Raw genomic sequence first — 22,075 nt, 5'->3', positions numbered from 1 at the left:
TGTTATCTCTGGTAGCAATATTATTGGGCTATTTTGTTTTCGTCGCAAAAGAAACACTTTTATTGCTGAAAAGACCCAAGATTTTAATAATACACTAATAATAGACCTTTTAAGGATGAAGTATTTATGTTTTTTATGTTTCCTTATATGGAGCTTTGAAGCCTCCAAAAATATAAAAATGTTTGTTAAATCAAGATTTAAATGAGGTTTACAAACTTAAGTTGGTCCATTTTGACAGCTAGACCTCAGTACACTGCTCAAGACAGTATTTTTTCATTTGACTCATTTTAATGTCTTCTAAAAAGAAAGAAAGAAATATATAAAAACATTAAGTGCACTCCAATAAATATATCTAGATAGTAAAAAGACACTCCTATGGGTTTTTGTGATTTATTAACGAAAAACGAGGGGCTCAGTGTCCAAATCTCAGATTAGTTTATACATCAGATATTACTGTGTAAGTCTGTGCCAAAACATACTTGTAAACTTGCTGAACTTAACATATGCAGCGCTACCAATTTAAAAATTTTACTCCAAAGAATGACATGTTATAAACTGCTCAAAGTTTAAGAAATATACTGTAAATTGGCATGCAATACACAAATGTTCTCTCTCTCTCATAAAAAAGAACTAAAATACTTAGACCCAAGATGGAGTTGACGAATAAGTAGTGAATATACATTTATATCTGTAATTATATATCTTTATATCTCTGTCTGCATCATGAAGATCAGTTTTATTTACTGGGCTCTGCTGGAGGAATTGAGGAAGAGGAGCTGTAACAGAAATCATCTAAGAGACAAGGTAAGTTATAGACACGAGGAACATGTAATGCAATACAGTGGTATAATGCATAAAATCAAACCATAATTAAAAGCGTCCTACATATAAGAAACCCAATGAAGTCACTACATCACGATTTTTTGATGCGCTTTCATGATTTAACAAAAACAAAAAAAAACTACACATTGGCATCAACTTGATCAGTTACACCGGACCAATCTGACTATTTTAATGTGCCACCTAAACTTAAGGCAACAAGAGCACATCCAATGATTTTGAAGGGTTCAGAGCTGAATTCAAGGCTGTTAAATGAAATAAAACCTTGCCAGTGCTACAAACCCAGTGAATGAGTGGCATTACTGCAGCTACAAGAAGAAAATGAAAAAATAACCTCGTAATACATTCAATATTTTTTATAAAGATTATCAGTCATGGTCCATTTCCAAACTATTCTGGATACATGGCAAGAAGTGTCTAGGTACCATTGAAAGCATTCAATACACCATTTGAGGAAAAACTAAAGTAAAATAAAGTTATTAAAACAGAACATACATTAGTTGTAATACTTTCAACTAAAAATAACTATTGTCCAACACACATCCTTCTGAAATGACATCTAGCACAGCTGCTTGAAATCTTGTCAAAGATAACAACGTCTTTTCTTAACGGAGATCTCCTCTAAGTGGCTATTTGTCCAAGAGAGCTAGTATGCACTTGGTTTTCCCATGGAGGAGTTTCATAGAGGCGGATTCATTCCAATCTGCAGCCTTATGGGCGTTTTTAAACTTCTGAATGTATTTTTGCCATCATTTTTGAAAAATATACCCCCATTTCTTATATACTGAACTTAAATCACAACTTTGATTGTCCTATGAGTAGACTTCGTAAAGATGAGGCATATCAGATAGAAAGTAGGAAATGAGATACTCGGGGCGCCTACAAATTAACAGTAAAAAAAAAGTAGGAAGAGGACAATTCAAATAGAAAAACAAACAAATGAGCGTATGATATAGATTAAAAATTCAGACATAATTCTACATCAAATACTGAGCTGACCGCACCGGAAGAGAAAAATGTACAGTGTTGAAATAGCCAAAAATGATTGCGAAGTCTCTGAAAACGGTTTAATAATGATACTGACAGTTTCCAGTTGCGGCCTAGAGTACTAGTGAGTTATGTTGAGCCAAATTTCTTACATTTAAACTGGTCAACTGGAAACATTTCTGTTGAAAACACACATAACTTTGTGCCTTTTTGGATTAAAAAAAATAAATAGATTCTCTTAAAAATGGTAACAATGACGAGTATTATCATAGTCAGCAAAAGAAATGTGGAATGAGCTGAAAAGTCATGCCAACATGACAGAACCACACCGGAGTGAGAGAGCCGATAATTCATTGTTTCTTCCTTCAGACTTTGTGTAGCTACTCGATCAGTAAAATGCAGCCAGGCATTTGTCAGTTTTTCCACTAACGCATGTTTTCAGTATGGATCTAACGAGCAGCAACCTAAAAAAGAAGAAGAAAAAAAGCAACGGACACACACAACCATTTCACCTCCACAACTGACATATTTTCAAAAAAATATCTTTTTTGTCTTTTTTTTTTTTCCTCTGGTGATACCAGGCGTTTCCCTTTGAGGGCCAGCGAGAACCTTAAAACTGCTTGAACTATTCCAACTCTCCTCTTTGTCTGAGCCAAGAGCATCCTACAAACTATTTTAAAATATCCTCTGCCATCTGCAATGCGTCTAGCTCTTTATAAAATGGGCCTTCAGAGAGATACTATCATGACAACACACACTACTCGTTAGAAAATAGAGGAGGTTGACGTATGTGACGCGCCGATTGTTCAGTCTGAGTCACTGCTCTCGGAGCTGGAGCCGCTGGAGCTGCTGCTGCCCGAATCTGAAGAACTGCTGCTGCCACTCAGCCGAGATGGCCCGCCCCCCTGCGCTGACCCCGCCTTCTCTGCTGGGAACAGGGAAGAGAAGTGATCGCAAGGTTCAATATGTGTGAGGAAAGCAAACGCTGAATGTACATATTTTATGCAACTCATTTCCGTTAAGACCTTTGTCCATATATTGTTATCTTAAAGGGCTTTACCCACACACCTGCAGCTGTGTATTACGATAAAGCAGAGACATGCACAAAGAAAGCAAAGAACTGATGTTGAAAGGACAGAATATATTACGTGCCCACCAAAGCAGCTGATATCATGTGAAGTCAGTTAGTTACAGCACATACACAACCACTTTGATTAGCCTCTCTAGCAGTTTTAACCAAATGTAATGGACTTGTCCAAAGCAGGGCTCGACAGCAAGGATTTTTTTTTCTACCAGTAGTTCAGATTTATAATTCTTATGTCAATACTTTTACTGGCCCCTAAACACAAAAAAAAACCTTGACATGATTAAAATAAATATAAAAAATTAATTATTTAATATTAACCCATAGACATTTTTTTATTCTAATTTTACCTTTAAGTACAAAATACCTATATTTACTACTGTTACAAAATTTACAGTCGGTAAGATTTTTTAAATCTTTATGAAAGGAGTCTCCTGTGCTCACCAAGGCGGCATTTATGTGATCAAAAAATATGGTAAAACCAGTAATATCGAGAAATATTACTGCAATTAAAAAAATGTCTATTTTAACGTATTGTAAAATATATTTTATTCCTGTGATGGCAAAGCTGAATTTTCAGCAGCCATTACTCCAGTCTTCAGTGTCACATGATCCTTCACAAATCATTCGAATATGATTTGGTGCTTAAGAAACATTTCTTATTATTATAAATTTTGAAAACAGCTGTGCTGCTTAATATTTCCGTGGAAAACCCTTTTTTGTTTTTTACTTTTTTTCTTAACAGAATATTTTGATGAGCAGTTAAAGGTATAGTTCACCCCAAAATGAAAATTCTGTCATTAATTATTCACCCTCATGTTGTTCCAAATCCATAAGGTCTTCGTTCATCTTCGGAACACAAATTAAGATATTTTTGGTGAAATCTGAGAGCTTTCTGACCCTGCATAGACAGCATCCCAACTGCAATGTTCCCAGTCTCAGAAACGTAGCAAGGACATCGGTAAAACAGTCCATGTGACATCAGTGGCTCAACTTCAATTTTGCGAAGCTGCGAGAATACTTTTTGAGCGCAAAGAAAACAAAAACTATTTATTCAACAATTCTTCTCTCCGAGTTACCGTTTTCTGCCATTTTGGAGAGTACCATGACGCATATGCACACTTTCCCCAGAACGTAATCAGCGTTGTTTACGTTCAGCATGTAAATGTTTTTTCCTGAATGTAAACAACGCTGAAAAGTATTCTCGTAGCTTCGCAAAACTGACGTTGAGCCACTGATGTCACATGGACTGTTTAACCGATGTCCTTGCTACGTTTCTGAGTCTGGGAACATTACAGCTTCGTTGCTGTCTATGCAGGGTCTGAGAGCTCTCACATTTCATCAAAAAGATCTTAATTTGTGTTCCAAAAATGAATGAAGGTCTTACAGGTTTGGAACGACACGAGGGTGAGTAATTAATGACAGAATTATCATTTTCGGGTGAACTAACCCTTTAACATCTTTGTTACTTTGGATCATTTAGCTAATGCATTCTTGCTAAATAAAAGTATTAACAAAAAAATAAAAAATAAATAAATAAATAAATTACTGACCGCAAACTTATAAAAAACATCATATAGACAGTTATTATAACAATACAGTAACTCCAAGACAAGTATAAATTCATAAAAATGTTAGTTTTGTAATTTAAATACATTATTCCAGAATCTACCAAGACTATTACAAGTCATAGACCATTAAATATTATTACAATTTAAACAAGAGATTTAATCTAGCTAACATGTTAAAGTTGACAAGCAGAATTTGCTAGCAAATTTTTAAAGAGAAAAAAGCAAAATATAGGGCTGGCTGACCCAAAAGGGCAAGAGAGAGTCCCATCAATTGGTCCAAAACTGAGGCCAGTGGTCCATCCTTGTTGTTGAGCCCTGTAAACCATTTTCATTGTGTGAGTAGCATTACATATGAAGGTCTGACAGAGGCCGTTAGTCAAATTAGTGAAGCAAAAAGCCTATCCTTGTCTCTTTTTTCTTATCCTGCCCTCCTAGATCTAGCTAACCCAGTTTGGTCACCTGTTTGCTCACATCTGCACATTACCACACAGGTACCTTTTTTGGGTGGTTTCTTGTTGTTGTTCAGCTGTCCGCTCACGTCCTGTAGCCTCTTTTCTAACTCTTTCTTCTTTTCCTGAACCAGTTCCTCTTTAGACTTGGCACTCTTTTTCCCAGTGCCCGCTGCAGGAGACACACAGCGGTGACCGGTGAGTAACGGGTTGCCCTCGTAGCCCACCGCCGTGGCAACAAGCAGCAAAAAGCACTCTACTACACTGGTTTTTAACTCCATGACGACAAATTTATGTTAAAGGAATCTATGGGGTTCAATGCAAGATGAGCCCAAATGGCAGCATTTGTTTATTATCATAAAAAACTATTTAGCCTCATCCCTCAAAAAACAAAGGTCCATTTATGCACCAACAATGGAAGTGAACGGGGGACATTTTTTTTGCAGGATTTAAAAGAAATTGGATTATTTTATAAAACAATTACATAAATAATACAACAGTTTTAACAGAACAAGTTGAAAGTGCTCATAATTTTTATAGTTTATTTGAGGGTTTATGACATTGTTATACATGTGAAATTTAATATAACTTTCAACAGAAAAAGGTTAGTAAGCCATTTCTTCACACTAAAACCATGCTAACACATTGTTTACATCTACATTTTCCCCCACATAGGAACCGATTTTTAACGATAAATGATAAACCTTTAAAAAGAACTATAGAAAACTATTAGAATGGCATATGCTTTTGTTGAAGCCATCAGCCAGCATTATTTCAACTTATTATTTTTTTGTAATAATATTTAACGGTGGAATTCTTGGTGAAAAACGACATTACCCATGATTCTGCAAAGTAATCTTCACCCATTAGAGAACTGCGATAAACAAATAGTCAAAAAAGCACTTTAGCTTTTATCCATTAAAAAGGATGCAATAGAGTCAACGTTCTTATTCTCTCAAACTTCTCAAAGGTATGCAAGCTAATTTTGCAATCAACTTGAAATGTGTTGTTTCTATACATAATCAACATCTTTAAATCAATTTTTCCACTGTTTTGAATTTGATCATATCATTCACAATGCTTCAGTCTGTAATGTTATTGCATTGTATTGACTTACACTTAAGTCAAATTTAATTATATAACTTTAAACAACATAAAATTGGTACTGTTGATCCACCGATGCCATATTTTCAGGTAATAATTGTGCCTGCTTGTAGATCATGAGATTGTAGTTCGATAACACTTTATTTGTTTAAGTGTCATTGTTACATATGTTACATGTACTTATTATAGTAATAACAGTAAAAAAAAGGCATAATTACAAGCAACTACTACTAAACGAAACACAAAACCTACCCTAACCCTATCGGCCAATTTGGAGTAGACGTCACAGTTACGTCACTTGCAGCTGCACATGCATTGTGGAGGCAGAAAGAAACTGGTAACAAGTGGAGGGAAATGGGTAAAATCCATGAAATAAGAGAAAATTATGTACCTTTGTACATAAAGTTGTGCCTTTGGATGTCAGAATCGGAATGCAAATCTTTTTATTTAATACTGTCATCAAAAGATGCCATTTGAAACTAAACGCAGACATTGAAATGGACAGACGAGGGATGAAACCTGCTATGATTACCCTACTTTTAAAGCATAAATTTGATTTAAACAATAATATTCACATATGCATTTCATAGGGGACATATTTTATTAGCCCTACAGTTACAGCATGAAACACTCTTTAAACCTATAACATTTTACATAACATTTACCTATTTTTTTCTCACAATTCTGACTTTTTTTCTCTCGCAAATGCAAGTTTATATGTCCTAATTCGGACTTTAGAACTCGATTTAACTCAACAATTGCGAGTTTGTCAATTCTGAGGGAAAAAGCCAGAAGTGTGGGCTATAAACTCATGATTCTGAGCCGAGAGGAAAAGAGAGAATGACGAGTTGATTTTTCTTATCAGAATTGAGGAAAAAATATTAATTCAAAACTACCTTCTTTTATTCTTATTCAATGGCTTCCATACACTGCTACTTTAAAGGGGTCATATGATGCAATTTTAAGTTTTCCTTTCTCTTTGGAGTGTTACAAGCTGATTGTGCATAGATAAGATCCCTGTAGTTGCAAAGACTAAAGTCTCAAAACCAAAGAGATATTCTTTATCAAAGTTAAGATTCTGCCACGTCCCCCTAAAACGGCTTGTTCGCCTTAAAATAAAGAGTAACCTGTAGTTCTTTCCCTCATTAAAAAAAGTACAGAGATTTGTACCATTGTCTTTTTGTCTGATTTACAAGTATTTTTCACATCAACTTTTGTAATATTGTGATTCACCTTGTAGCTGGTTGGTTTGGTTCATGGTTTAGAGCTCTTTAACAAACACTTTTTTAAAAACCTAATGGGAAAAATACGAACTGACGCTCTAATTTATTTTTTTTTTTGGAAAAGGAGGGACAAGTGGAAATTGCTTTTTGTGGTAATCAACATTAGGCCCAAAATGCTTTCGATTGAGCTTAACTTGTAATGAACCCGGAATATTCCTTTATGAAGTATGAACAGCGCAGTGTGCACATTAATTACATGTACACTGTGTACAATTTGGAAATTCGTGGTCTAATCAAATGTTCTCTATTTTATACTGATGTACTGTTTAAACCCTTGAAGCTTCACTTGAAGGTATTAATACCAGGGAAAGCACAAATAAGATAATCCACCAAAAGTCATGCAACACATTGGAGAAGGTGAGTGCTCCCAGCTCAAAGGAGGAAATAGCACAGCCCATTTCAGCTTTTAGAGCGGACGGACCAGGCAAGAAAAGAGAGCTGCTCGTCTATGAAATACTGAAATAAGCCTAGACTAGCACCACCACAACATCTGCAGAGAAGGAAAAGAAAGGCACTTACGTAAAGGTTTGCGTTGCTTTTTCTGTAAACACGACTTGACGTATCGTTCGAGCTCACGCAACGTGGAAGGCTTGAGCGTTTCAAAGTCGATCTCGATCTCGTCTGGGTTGGAGTCTCGCAGCGAGGGCTCACGCGACTGGATGATGTGGACTACGCGGCCCAGTTTCTCACCCGGCAAACGGTTGATGTCCAGGCTGAGCTGCCGCTTCTCATCATAAGACATGGGAAGAGACTCCTCCTCGTCAGACTCGTAGTTTGCAGAGCCAGGTTTGCCCCCCTTTTTCGGTTGCCTGTGGATTGGAAGTGTAGTTTGCATGAAGGCTTTGTAACCTTAACTCCACGCATAAAACTGAACTGGCATGTTGGGATTGAGATAATGACAGTTAGTTTACATCACTACTACCAATAAATGGTACATTGTGTGTTATTGCATTGCTTTGACTTACACTGATGTCATATCTCAATATTATTTACATTTTACATTTAGTCATTTAGCAGACGCTTTTATCCAAAGCGACTTACAAATGAGGACAATAACGCAGTCAAAACTAACAAAAGAGCAACAATATATAAATGCAAATGACAAGTCTCGGTTAGCCTAACGCAGTACACATAGCAAGGTGTATGTATGTGTGTATATATATATATATACACACACACATATACACACACACACACACACACACACACACATATATATACACCCATACACATATATTATAACTTAAAACTGGTATTGATCCACATACTCAAGGCAGGCAAAATAATCAGCTGATATTTTCAGTTAATAATTCTGCCTGCTTGGCCTATTGGCAAGTGTTGCCTTGTTTTTTAGCTTTTTTCTAGTTTTTTTTCTTCAGCAGAACGAGAGATAAACTAAAATAAGAAATAAAGTGACAAAGAAATAATTCCACAATAATGAAAGATAGCCACACTTGTGTGAGATAAAGTTATGGCAAAAGATATACACTACCTTTCAAAAGCTTTGAATTTGTAAGTTATTTTCATATAGTAAAGATACATTAAATTGACCAAAAGTCAAATTAAATACATTTACAAAGTTACAAAAGATATCCATTTCAAATAAATGCTATTCTTTTTAACTTTATATTAATTAAACTACCAGTTTCCACAAAATATATTAAGAGCACAACTGTCTTTAACATGGAAAATAATCAAAAATGTTTTTTTTAGCAGGAAATCAGTATATTAGAATGATTTCTGAAGGATCATGTGAAGACTGGACTAATGAAAAAGTAGCTTTGCCATCACAGGAATTCATTTCATTCATCAAATAAATGCAGCCTTGCATAATCATAAGAAACTTCTCTCAAAAACAAAAACAAACAAAAAAAAAACCCTGAATGGTAGTGTTAAATCCCAATTATGAGAAATTACAACAATTTACCCTTTTAATCTGAGGTGGAAACAGGCTTCCATAGTTTTCAGATATTTTAAAGGGATTCTGAATAAATATTATGCAAAATAAAATGCATTTCTGCACATCACGTTGCCTAAAACCTCTATAATAAAATATAGAATGTATAATATGGCCTGATATTACAATGAATGGCTAGTTACTTGGTATCATAACATATAGGTGCATAAGCATTATATACAGTATCTGTTGCCATTCTTTCAAGATATCACACAAAATCCATAACCACTAAATGGGATCACAAATGTATCATACAGTTGGTTATAAACATCCCAACTGTAGAAAACAAGCTAACCTCGTGGTGGATGTGCTGTTGGGTTTCCGCGCAGAGGTCTTCTTCTGCCGAGTTTGCTTGTTCGGTTGTGAGGACTTAGCCTTTTTGTCATCTTCCACCTTGACCTTGTTTTTGTCTTTGTCCTTCTCTTTGTCTTTTTTCTTCTTCTCTTTTTCTTTCTTCTCTTTCTTTTTCTTTGGTTTGCTCACAGGACCCTGTGACAGAGCGGCTAGCTGTTCATGAACAGCCTTCAGCTGAGGAGGAAGGTGGAGGGAATGGTTAGCAAGCAGGAGGATGGGGCATGCTGCATCGATGCTAACGTAAAAGACTAGGATCTTAGCTGTGCGGGGACAGATGATGGGACTGGTGATGAAGGGAAGAATATTTAAAGGATAATGAATGGCATTTGTCACCTACATATCTCTCATTTTCATGGAAGTACTCTCCCCAGAAAAGAGGGCTCTTATTTTGAAACGTTTACCAAGCCTCGCATAATTCTGTTAACTTCTGAATTCTATGCAAACAAAATGGTCATAAAAATGTGTAACTACTTTAAAATTCCAGCACATTAATCAAACAATTCTACAAAGACAATATCTTTCTCCATTTAGTAGTCCAGTATTTCTAAAAAAAACACATGTAAGCAGTTTAAAGTAAATGAAATGAAAATTCACCATAGGGTAACATGAACACATAAATTTAATTTCCAGAGCTGTTCTGAGAGTCACTTCATAAGCTTTTCAAGGTTTCATAAAAAAAAAGAAAGAAAAAAAAGTCAAACACACATAAAAAGATCTTCCTGACAAACAAAAATTTGGTTCAACTTGAAGAATTTATGACAGAAATATATTATTGTATACTAAAATGTACTTTTCAAAATAATAAAAATAAGACTTTATTTTAGGAAATATCATACAAATAAATTTTTTTCATCAATCTACAGAGTTATATTGTGCAGCATCTTATTTGACAAAAAATACAAATGAAATGTTTTATTGTAAATTGTTATATTTTAATTTGATTACATTTTAAAGTCACCATTTTTGATGCAAAATTTGTATTAAATCATAAAAACACATTTAGGAAAAAAAATTTCATGGGGCCCTAAATTTTATTTGAGTTTATTTGTGAGCAAAGAAGTTATGCATATATTAATTCTCAAAGTCTAACAAACATGTGGAAAGCATTTCCTGAATACTGTGATAAATATCGATTTTGTATGATATGGGAAAATAATCTTGTGATAATATTTTTGGCCATATCACCCAGCCCTCATTCACCATTATTTCCAAATGCAAACTATTGATCTGAATGATTCATCCGTGTATGTTTCAGACTTCTTTCTGGTGACCTCTCTTATCACTTCGTCCACTTTCTTACAATCAACTGCAAGCTCACATTCAAATCTGCCTCTATCCAATCAACAACCAATGAACAGAATCAGGTCCCCATCTTATTTTTTTATATATATTTTTGAAATCCATTCTACTTCTAATCGTTTTCATTGCAACATTTACCCTCATTTACAGAATAAAAAAGACTCTACCGTAATCATTTGGAAGCACTGGAGACCACATCCCGGCAAAGAATTTGAATTCTCACTGACAAACATGCCAATCAATGTCATTCACGGAGCAGAAGAGGGAAACAGAGCCGAAAGACTAGCTGAGTGACAAAGCAAGCTCACTTGAGGGAGATGCCCAGCTCAAATACACCCCATAAAGCACCACCTTAACCCTCTACCGCTCACATAAGAAGCAGCTACGAAAATGAAGGAGTTAGTGGGGTGGGGGACCGGGAAGTAAAAATATAATTCACCTGAAAATGTTTGGCACACCCGTTTTTTGTCCCCGCCCTGTTACCATTGGGGTGCTCCACAGCGAATTGCTGGTAAAAAAGCCAAAGTGAAATCAACGGACACAATAGTCATTCTCAAAATTGTATTTTAACAACAAACTGTCATGATGAGAGCTACTACAATTGACACCAATATGTTTGACACTGAGAGATTAAAAATGGTCATCTGAAGTTTGACAGCATGCAAGCCAATGTATACCAAGATGCCAACACAAACTTCAGAGGCGGTAGAGGGTTAAACGTTCAGTCCAGGGTGAAAATGGGCACTTATTTCCAAAACATTAGACATTAAGGAAAAACAAAAAAGTCCAAATGACTCTGACACAAGCAGTCAGACTGAGGATGTGGTGGTGAATGTGAGGGGGAGTGGATGTGGCCTCTGCCTGTCTCTCCACCCTTGGTTTGGATCTTGGTCCTCAAGTGGTGACACCCACCTGTTTGTCACTCACCTGTTCCTGCAGCTCAGCCAGCCGAGTGGCCCGTTCCTCCTCCGAGTCGGAGCTGGAGCTGGAAGAGTCGGCGCTGCTCTCGCTGCTGCCGGTGCTCTTGCTCACCACTGCCGTGGCTGATACCGCACTGGGCGAGGATGGCTCTGCGGGTTCATCGGGCATCTTGGCGAATTTCATCTCAAACACATCCTGCAGGACATGGACAAATATGATTGGTGAGATCTGAAAGCACATGATAAGGCACAATGGCTCATTGTCAAGCGTTGCACCTGGAGTTTTCTTGCCATGGCAACGACCTCATGATCAGGTGGGTTGTATTTGTAACAATTTGAGAACATTAACCGAATATCTGCTGCGAAACTTTGGGCGTCTTGGTATTCTCGACTGTCCATCTTTTTCTGAAAAAAAAGACATTGTATGAGACACAGTTTAGTTATAATAAGGTATGTATATGGTAAATTCAGGTTAATTGGGACATTTTTTTCTCACTCCTCTCAATTCAAGTGCCCCAATTTACCTGAAATCACCATATGTGACCCTGGACCACAAAAAGTATCTGGGGCATATTTGTAGCAATAGCCAAAATTATTGATTTTTCTTTTATGCCAAAAATCATTAGGATATTAAGTAAAGATCATGTTCCATAAAGATATTTTGTAAATTTCCTACCGTAAATATATCAAAACTTAATTTTTGCACCCTCAGATTTCAGATTTTCAAATAGTTAACCTTGTGCATCTCAGCCAAATATTGTCCTATCTTAACAAACCATACAACAATGGAAAGCTAATTTATTCAGCTTTGAGATTATGTATAAATCTCAATTTCAAAAAATTGTCCCTTATGACTGGTTTTGTGGTCCAGGCAGGTCACATATACATATATATATATATATATATATATATATATATATATATATATATATATATATATATATATATATATATATATATATATATATATATATATATATATATATATATATATATATATATATATATATATATATATATATATATATATATATATATATATATATATATATATATATATATATATATATATATATATATATATATATATATATATATATATATATATATATATATATATATATATATATATATATATATATATATATATATATATATATATATATATATATATATATATATATATATATATATATATATATATATATATATATATATATATATATATATATATATATATATATATATATATATATATATATATATATATATATATATATATATATATATATATATATATATATATATATATATATATATATATATATATATATATATATATATATATATATATATATATATATATATATATATATATATATATATATATATATATATATATATATATATATATATATATATATATATATATATATATATATATATATATATATATATATATATATATATATATATATATATATATATATATATATATATATATATATATATATATATATATATATATATATATATATATATATATATATATATATATATATATATATATATATATATATATATATATATATATATATATATATATATATATATATATATATATATATATATATATATATATATATATATATATATATATATATATATATATATATATATATATATATATATATATATATATATATATATATATATATATATATATATATATATATATATATATATATATATATATATATATATATATATATATATATATATATATATATATATATATATATATATATATATATATATATATATATATATATATATATATATATATATATATATATATATATATATATATATATATATATATATATATATATATATATATATATATATATATATATATATATATATATATATATATATATATATATATATATATATATATATATATATATATATATATATATATATATATATATATATATATATATATATATATATATATATATATATATATATATATATATATATATATATATATATATATATATATATATATATATATATATATATATATATATATATATATATATATATATATATATATATATATATATATATATATATATATATATATATATATATATATATATATATATATATATATATATATATATATATATATATATATATATATATATATATATATATATATATATATATATATATATATATATATATATATATATATATATATATATATATATATATATATATATATATATATATATATATATATATATATATATATATATATATATATATATATATATATATATATATATATATATATATATATACACACGAGTGTGTGTAATAAATAAAAGAAATGTTTATTATATAACTAATAACTAATTTAGTTTATTTATATAAATACAATTATTTGTTTAAAAAAATTACTACACATATATACATATGTAATAATTCAAATAATATAATACAAACTACTGTGTGCAAAAATAATAATTCACAGAAAAGTTTATTATATCAGTATCACTAGAAGTGTAATAGTACAAAAATTGTTATTGTTGTTATCGTGATATAGTGTTATAGTTTATTATAAATGTAGTCATTTTGAATATTTAATATAGTATATTATTTTCTTTTTTTTGGTGTAGTATAGCTTAATTATGTAAATAAATGTATTCGATTCATATGAACATTTACTATTATATACTTAAATAACTTCTGTCTTCACAAGGTGAAATTGTGTGCCATACTTTGACAGTGCTGAGGTCCATTGGTTGCTTGATGATTTCGTGATAGTCATGCAGCTCGAGGGCCTCTGCATCTACAGGCTTGTAGAAGGGCCAGGCATAGGCCGCATGCTTCTTGGAAAGCATCTCTTTAAGGATAGTGTCAGAGTATTTGAGATGATCGTTGAGCTTGCTTTTCTTGTTGCCTTGTTGTTGGACATCCCCATCTTCCAGGTCCTTTTTGGGAGGTTTGATGGGTCGACCTGTGCTCTCTCGTCTGGAAATGACTTTACTGTGTTTGGACTCCAACATCGCAGTGGGCGACTCACTTCTGCTGGCAGTGATCACGCAGGTTGTGGGTGTGGTAGTGTCTGCTTTCCGCTTCACCCCTTTCTTCTGAGGAAAAGTAGATCGGCATGTGTTAAAACACAACAAAAAAAAACAAACAAACAGATGATCAGTAGAGTGTGTGACAGACTACACTTAAGGAAGCCTTTTATAAGTGGTCTGGTTTAGGGTCAAAATTTATCAGACACCCATCAGACATGTTTTTTTTTAGAGATTTACAGAGAATAAAAGACAGTTATTGAACAAACAAACAGTTTACAAATCATTTTATTGCACAAACTATCATAGTCCTCACAAAAAAAACAGATTATGCATAATAATGGGACCATTGCTCATAGTAGGCGATGTGAAATGTATTACTGAAGGCAGTGAATCGTTACAAAAGTTGTTTCGATGGCTGAAACGGAGGTGCTTTAGGAGATGAATTTAGAGATGTGACATCTCAGAAGAGGTTTTAGTGTGCTGACAATCTTACAGCTACTTTTAGACTGTTAACACACTAAAGCCATCAGAAAACTAAAGACCTCTCAAAGAAGTTGCACCTAAATTCATTCCCTTTAAAGTCTAGCTGCTAAAATATTTCAAGCTAAAAAAATGGAAGGAAAAGAAAAAAATATTAAAGGGGTCATATGATGCAATTTCAAGTTTTCCTTTCTCTTTGGAGTGTTACAAGCTGATTGTGCATAGATAAGATCCCTGAAGTTGCAAAGACTAAAGTCTCAAAACCAAAGAGATATTCTTTATCAAAGTTAAGACTCTGCCACGCCCCCCCTAAAACGGCTCGTTCTAACACGCCCCCACATATTATATATATGTACAATAATGTACAGTATTTGAAAAATAATGTGCTTTTTGAACATTAAAGCATGTCAACATATTCTGTTACACCAAATAATGATCTTTAAAAAAGCATCATATGACCCCTTTAATAATAAAAAACTAAAAAAATTACATAAATATTTAATGAATAAATAAATAACAATAGTCAGTTGCTGTTGTGTAATAATGTAAAGAAAAACTTTTTATATAAATGTGTATATAGATAGATGGATAGACAGATAGACAGACAGACAGAGACAGAAAGACACAGAAAGACAGACAGACAGACATAAAGACAGATAGACAGACAGAGAGACAGACAGATCTTAATACGGTAATTTCTTATAATTTATAGATAAATATTTAAAAATAAATAGTCATATTGGTCCATCCCTAAAACAATTTTTCCCCTTCTTGGCTACAGATGACCTCAAAATGTACTCTGCTATGACAGAAACAATGAAAAGGACAGAGCAAATAAAACCTGCTGCTTCCACATAATTTGAACTGGTCTTACTTTGACAACAGGCTGTGCAGTTGGGATCATGGACGTGGCAGGGGGCACAGCTGGGACATTGGAGGTGATGGTCGAGACTGGAGTAGCAGCTATTACAGGAGTCTGAGCCAGCTGAGGAGGGGAGCTCGGACATGACGAGGATGGCGAACCAGTAGTCAGTGCTATTGATTGTTGGTTTTCTGTTTGGATGTGAGAATGACACGGTCAGCTGGGATCTCTCCTTCAGGCAGCATGTCACTGGTAACTCCAAAGGTTTATTAATCGTGACAGTTACCTGAAGCAGGGGGTGCTCCAGGTTTCCGTGCTTTACCCTTCGGTGGTGGGGGTAAAAGTTCCACCTCCTCCTGGGGCATCTGTGCTACCTTTTGGAGGAAAATCTTTTCCAAGGCTTGAGCCATGAGAACAATGTCATCTGTGGGCTAGGACAATATTTCAAGGGAATTTCAATTAAATCACACATTATAAAACAACTTGGTAATGAAATTATACCAATATGAATACAAGTAAATATTAAGAACTTAAATCTACCTTGTTATAGATATAACAGTTTGTGAACATAGTGTTAAAATCCTGCATGCATTCTCCAGCAGTCCAATAGTAATTATTCTCAAGTCGCTTCTTTATGGTTCCCATGTCCATTGGATTCTTGATAATTTTATTGTAGTCCTGCACGACAAAGATAATAAAACAGACAAGCTGTAATGCACTAGGTGGAAGAAAACAAACATTTATGGGTGATGTATACATTTTTTAGATGTTCAAATACTAAATCTATTAGCATAGCACTGTAAACATTATAATTTTTTTTTTGATAATCCCAATACAACAACAAAAAGGTTCTGACTCAAAAACACCAACTCAATTAGCTGCATGAATTTGGGACAGGACTATTTGCTTGCCCAACCAATAGCAGACGGGGACCCTTTTAAAAAGAGTCAATATTTTTGCAATTCCATTTGGTAACACTAGAGGCACACAAATTTTACTAGCCACCTTCAGGTCAAAAACAACAATATTGTGAAATATTATTTAACTTAAAATAACTGTTTTCTATTTTAAAATGTAATTTATTCCTGTGATGACAAAGCTGATCATTATCAAAGCTGAAGTTTTTGCTGTTTAATATTTTTGTGGAAACTGTGATACATTTTTTTCAGGATTATTTAATGCGTAGAAAGTCCAAAAGAACAGCATTTATTTGAAATATAAATATTTTGTAACGTTATAAATGTTTTCTCTCACTTTAGACCAATTAATGTGTCCTTGCTGAAAAAATTTACTGATTTTTTAAAAAAAATTATCTTACCCCAACTTTTTTTAATGTTAGTGTATTGCAGTTTCCACAAAAACATTAAGCAGAACTGTTTTCAATGTTGGTAATAATAATAAATGTTTCTTGAGCAGCAAATCAACATATTAGAATTATTTCTGAAGGATCATGTGACACTGAAGACTGGAGTAATGATGCTGAAAATTCTGCTTAGCCATAGCAGGAATAAATGTATTTTAAAATACATCAAAAAAGAAAACAGTTATTTCAAATTGCGATAATATTTCACAATATTACTGTTTTACTGAATATATGCAGACTTTGTCTTCATTAAAAAAAACATAATAAGAAATTGCAATTATTGTGTACATTTCTGACAAGAAATTTATGAAAAACTAATTTATGGAGTGTATATTTATGAAATGAAGCCAAAAACTATTTACTCACTGGCAGATTCAATTTGATGGCATCCACAGGTGTGTAAAAAGGCCACGCAAACTGATGCTTCCATAGAGTCTTCACAACCACATTCTGCATATATTGTAGGGTTGTTGTTGTTGTTGTTGTGTAAATGAATAGCTGTCGCTCTCTGTGCCGCTCAGCCTTTAACCTTCTCGTGTATACAATGTTGTTTTTTTGTTTATCACAAATAAGTGACATGATTATAATATACAGTCAGCAGGTCAAGATGTATAAAAACCTTGAAAGGATTTGGTGTGGGTTGATGACCAACTGCTTATTAGCTACGTCTGTCTGTCCGTCCAAACCCATGCTGTTTACAATTATTCAATACTTACGAGTGTAATTTCACACAAAAGCTATATCATCAGTCAAATTTAGCCCTAGTGGTGAATGGTTGGCCAGTTCATGTAAGTAGTGCTTTTTATAATGTTCAATTTGAATCTACAGAAAGCAAACCAATGTCTGAAGATTTTGAAATGACAATCTCGTTTTCAGCGGCAGACAAGCTCATCAAAATATGGGGCGCTTTTGATGCAAAATTTGAGAAGAGTCTTGCAGGACATAAACTTGTGAGTTTTAATATAAGGAATAGTTCACCAAAAAAATGAACATTTGCTGAAAATTTACTTAACAACATTTTAATTTTTGGGTCAATTTACAGGAAAATGAAAATGCTGTCATCAATTTGCTTCAAACCTGTAAGACATTGGTTCATCTTCAAAACACAAACTAAGACATTTTTTAATGAAACCTCAGACATTTCTGTCCCTCCATTAAAAATGCATTTCACCAACTTTCATGCTTCAAAAAAGTTCACAAAGACGTTGTAAAGGAAGATAATACAGTTGAGCTGCCGTGGACCCTAGCTGATGAGTTCTATGTTTGTTTATTGATCAATGTTTATATGTAAATAACACTCAAATATATATTGCGGCATGCCAAGTGCCAGATGGCAGGATGGTACGTGCTGCATAATTTGGATAAATGTAGCCAATTTAAATGCAAATTAGGAGAGTGTTGTTGTTGATGGTGAACTGATCTGTTTTATTTCCAGATGATGATAACCCTCCTGTCTCATTTGTGAAGTTTTCTCCAAATGGAAAGTACATTCTAGCTGCGACACTGGACAAGTAAGTGAACTCATCCCTCTAGTGACTGTTTATTTTTTCCATTCAGTGCAGTTTCTGAGATGATATTAATTTTGGAAAAACTGCAAACAATGAAATGATGCTTCTTTTTTTTTTTTTTTCCTCACAGTACGTTAAAGCTCTGGGACTACAGCAAGGGAAAGGTATGTCATTGAACTACCGTAAATGTTGACTGCTAATAACATTCATCAAAATATTTTTCTTAATGCATTACAATTAATAGTATAAATTATATATAAATACCACATATATGTTAACTCACCATATGTTAACACCAACTAGTGTGCCAGACCTGACTAGTTAAAGCGGCTTATAAATCAGTCAAATCATGTTTATTATATTTAAATGTAGTGTTTTGCACAGGTTTCTGTCAGGGTTATGTATAAAGCTAGGGGTCAGGTTGAGGTTATGTGATTAAAAATATCACTAGCAATGAAAGTTAATTAGATGTCGTCACTAATATATTCAAAAAATATGTGTGTACCTACTTAACCATATTTTGGGGGACGATTTTGTACCCAGAAGTGAAACAAATCTGACAAAACCTCATTTTAGGGGTGTCCTCCTTTGTAAAAACTGTATAAAAAGTGTTTTTTAATGTACTTTTTTTTTAGGGTTATGTTAAAGTATTTATAATTAGCTGTATATAAACATAATACAAGTCTATGAAATATTAAGTTAAGTTCATGTGTGTAGGTAATGTTCATGCTTTAATTGAACTATTGTAGCTTTTAATTGTTTTTTTTTGTTTTTTTTAGTGTCTCAAAACATATACTGGACATAAGAATGAAAAGTATTGTGTGTTTGCCAATTTTTCTGTGACTGGAGGAAAGGTAGGTTCAGTATGACTTTGTCGAAGTATTTTAATACATAGGTATATATAGTTATTTAGAGCAGTTTTTGAATAACCAGAATCCGTCTTGCTCTCATTCAGTGGATCGTCTCAGGCTCTGAAGACAACATGGTGTATATCTGGAACTTGCAGTCCAAAGAAATTGTTCAGAAACTGCAAGGGCACACAGGTATATGACATTTGCTACACCTCCCAGACTCAAACACACGGCAGCCTCTTTGATTTTGTTAACATAAGTATGATGTCTTTTTGTCCTTAGATGTAGTGATCTCGACAGCTTGTCACCCTACAGAGAACATCATTGCCTCTGCAGCCCTGGAGAACGACAAGACCATCAAACTGTGGAAAAGTGATTGTTAAGTTAAAGCACTGCACTTCAGAGGCTTTAGTAGAAACTTCAGAATGATGACTTCCAGTAGTGTCTGTCTTTTACAATGGTTTGATAGCACTTAGTGCAGGGTTATTATCTGAGAGATGGGCAGGTCCTGTCTGCTCAGAATAGCGACAATCTCACTCGATCCTTTTCCCCTTTATATACTCAAATAATCTACTGTAATGTTTTCAGTTCATTTTAATTTATTACTGAAGAACAAATGTTTTCTATCAAATCATGGATTCAGTTGTTTGAATGGTGGTAAACATACCAAAAATGGATATATAAATGTTTTTAAGCAAGATCATTTTCAGGTCTTTTTTGCCATCAAATGATTGCATTTTTGCTTTTCATTTAAGTGTTTTGCAATGATTGATTATTAATATGTGAATTACCAATGTTGCTTAGGATCCTTAAATCCTTTCTAAACATAATTTTCCACTATTTAAGCTTTGAATTTGAAGGCATAAATTAGTCTTCGTGGCTTTGATCCATTGGAGTAGTAGGTACATTTCCATAAAATTAATATATATTATTTGATCCCCTGCTGATTTTGTAAGTTTGCCCACTTACAAAGAAATGAAAGGTCTAATTTTTATGGTAGGTTTATTTTAACGTATAGAGACCGAATACCAACCAAAAAAAATCCAGAAAAAAAACATTATATAAAGGTTAGAAATTGATTTGTATTTCAGTGAGTGAAATAAGTATTTGATCCCCAAGCAAAACATGACTTAGTACAAGCACAGAGGTAAGATGCTTTTTGTAGTTGGTCACCAGGTTTGCACACATCTCTGTTGGAAGACCCATCCATGACCCATCTTCAGTGTTCTGGCTGAGGGAAGGATGTTGTCGTCCAAGATTTTACAGTACATGGCCCCGTCCATTTGCCCCTCAATGAGTTGAAGTCGTCCTGTACCCTTAGCAGAAAAACAACCTCAAAGCATAATGTTTCCACCTCCGTGCTTGACTGTAGGGATGGTGTTCTTGGGGTCATAGTCAGCATTTCTCTACCTCCAAACCAGGAAGATGTTCTTTGGCAAACTTTAAATGAGCCTGTACATGTACCTTCTTGAGCAGGGGGACCTTGCGGGCGCTGCAGGATTTCAGTCCATTGTGGCGTAGTGTGTTACCAATGTTTTGCTTGGTGACTGTGGTCCCAACGGCCTTAAGATCATTAACAAGCTCCTCTCGTGTAGTTCTGGGCTGATCCCTCACCTTTCTCATGATCATCCTTAGCCCATGAGGCGAGATCTTGCACGGAGCTCCAGACCGATGCCGATTGATGGTTGTTTTGTATTTCTTCCATTTCTGAATAATCGCACCAACAGTTGCCACCTTCTCACCAAGCTTCTTGCTGATGGTCTTGTAGCCCATTCCAGCCTTGTGCAGATCTACAGTCTTGTCTCTGACATCCTTTGACAGCTCTGTGGTCTTGCCCATGGTGGTGGGAGAGGTTGGAATGGAAGATACAGATTGTGTGGACAGGTATCTAATACACCTAACAAGCTGACATTAGGAGTAACTTGTTAAAGTGGCAGGACTAATCTGTGTTCCACATGGGCACATAACCAATCTATGAGAGCCAGAATTCTTGCTGGTTGGTAGGGGATCTAATACTTATTTCACTCACTGAAATGCAAATCAATTTCTAACCTTTTATATA

General features: G+C 33.3%; 2 protein-coding genes across 2 annotated transcripts; one reads left to right on the top strand and one right to left on the bottom strand.

The window, feature by feature from the left end:
- Positions 1-983: 983 nt before the first annotated feature.
- LOC107552615 (bromodomain-containing protein 3-like) lies at positions 984-18,344 on the bottom strand. Its single transcript, XM_016234536.1, has 13 exons — positions 18,274-18,344; positions 18,021-18,183; positions 16,832-16,969; positions 16,578-16,722; positions 16,304-16,482; positions 14,644-15,015; positions 12,125-12,253; positions 11,856-12,044; positions 11,368-11,436; positions 9,571-9,803; positions 7,838-8,127; positions 4,978-5,103; positions 984-2,755 (listed from the first exon to the last, which is right to left on the bottom strand). The coding sequence occupies exons 1-13, from the start codon at positions 18,342-18,344 to the stop codon at positions 2,634-2,636; spliced, it is 2,226 nt and encodes a 741-aa protein (XP_016090022.1). The 3' UTR covers positions 984-2,633.
- A 626-nt stretch (positions 18,345-18,970) lies between these two features.
- On the top strand, positions 18,971-20,644 carry LOC107552614 (WD repeat-containing protein 5-like). The gene is made up of 6 exons (XM_016234535.1): positions 18,971-18,995; positions 19,084-19,165; positions 19,293-19,326; positions 19,942-20,016; positions 20,118-20,205; positions 20,296-20,644. Exons 1-6 carry the CDS (start codon positions 18,971-18,973, stop codon positions 20,394-20,396), a joined length of 405 nt encoding a protein of 134 aa, XP_016090021.1. The 3' UTR covers positions 20,397-20,644.
- Positions 20,645-22,075: the final 1,431 nt, after the last annotated feature.

Source organism: Sinocyclocheilus grahami, unplaced genomic scaffold, assembly GCF_001515645.1.
Source record: "Sinocyclocheilus grahami isolate Dianchi unplaced genomic scaffold, SAMN03320097.WGS_v1.1 scaffold454.1, whole genome shotgun sequence".
Lineage (NCBI taxonomy): Eukaryota > Metazoa > Chordata > Actinopteri > Cypriniformes > Cyprinidae > Sinocyclocheilus > Sinocyclocheilus grahami.
Note: the sequence above shows the minus strand (reverse complement) of the source record. Positions and strands in the feature narration are given on the sequence as shown.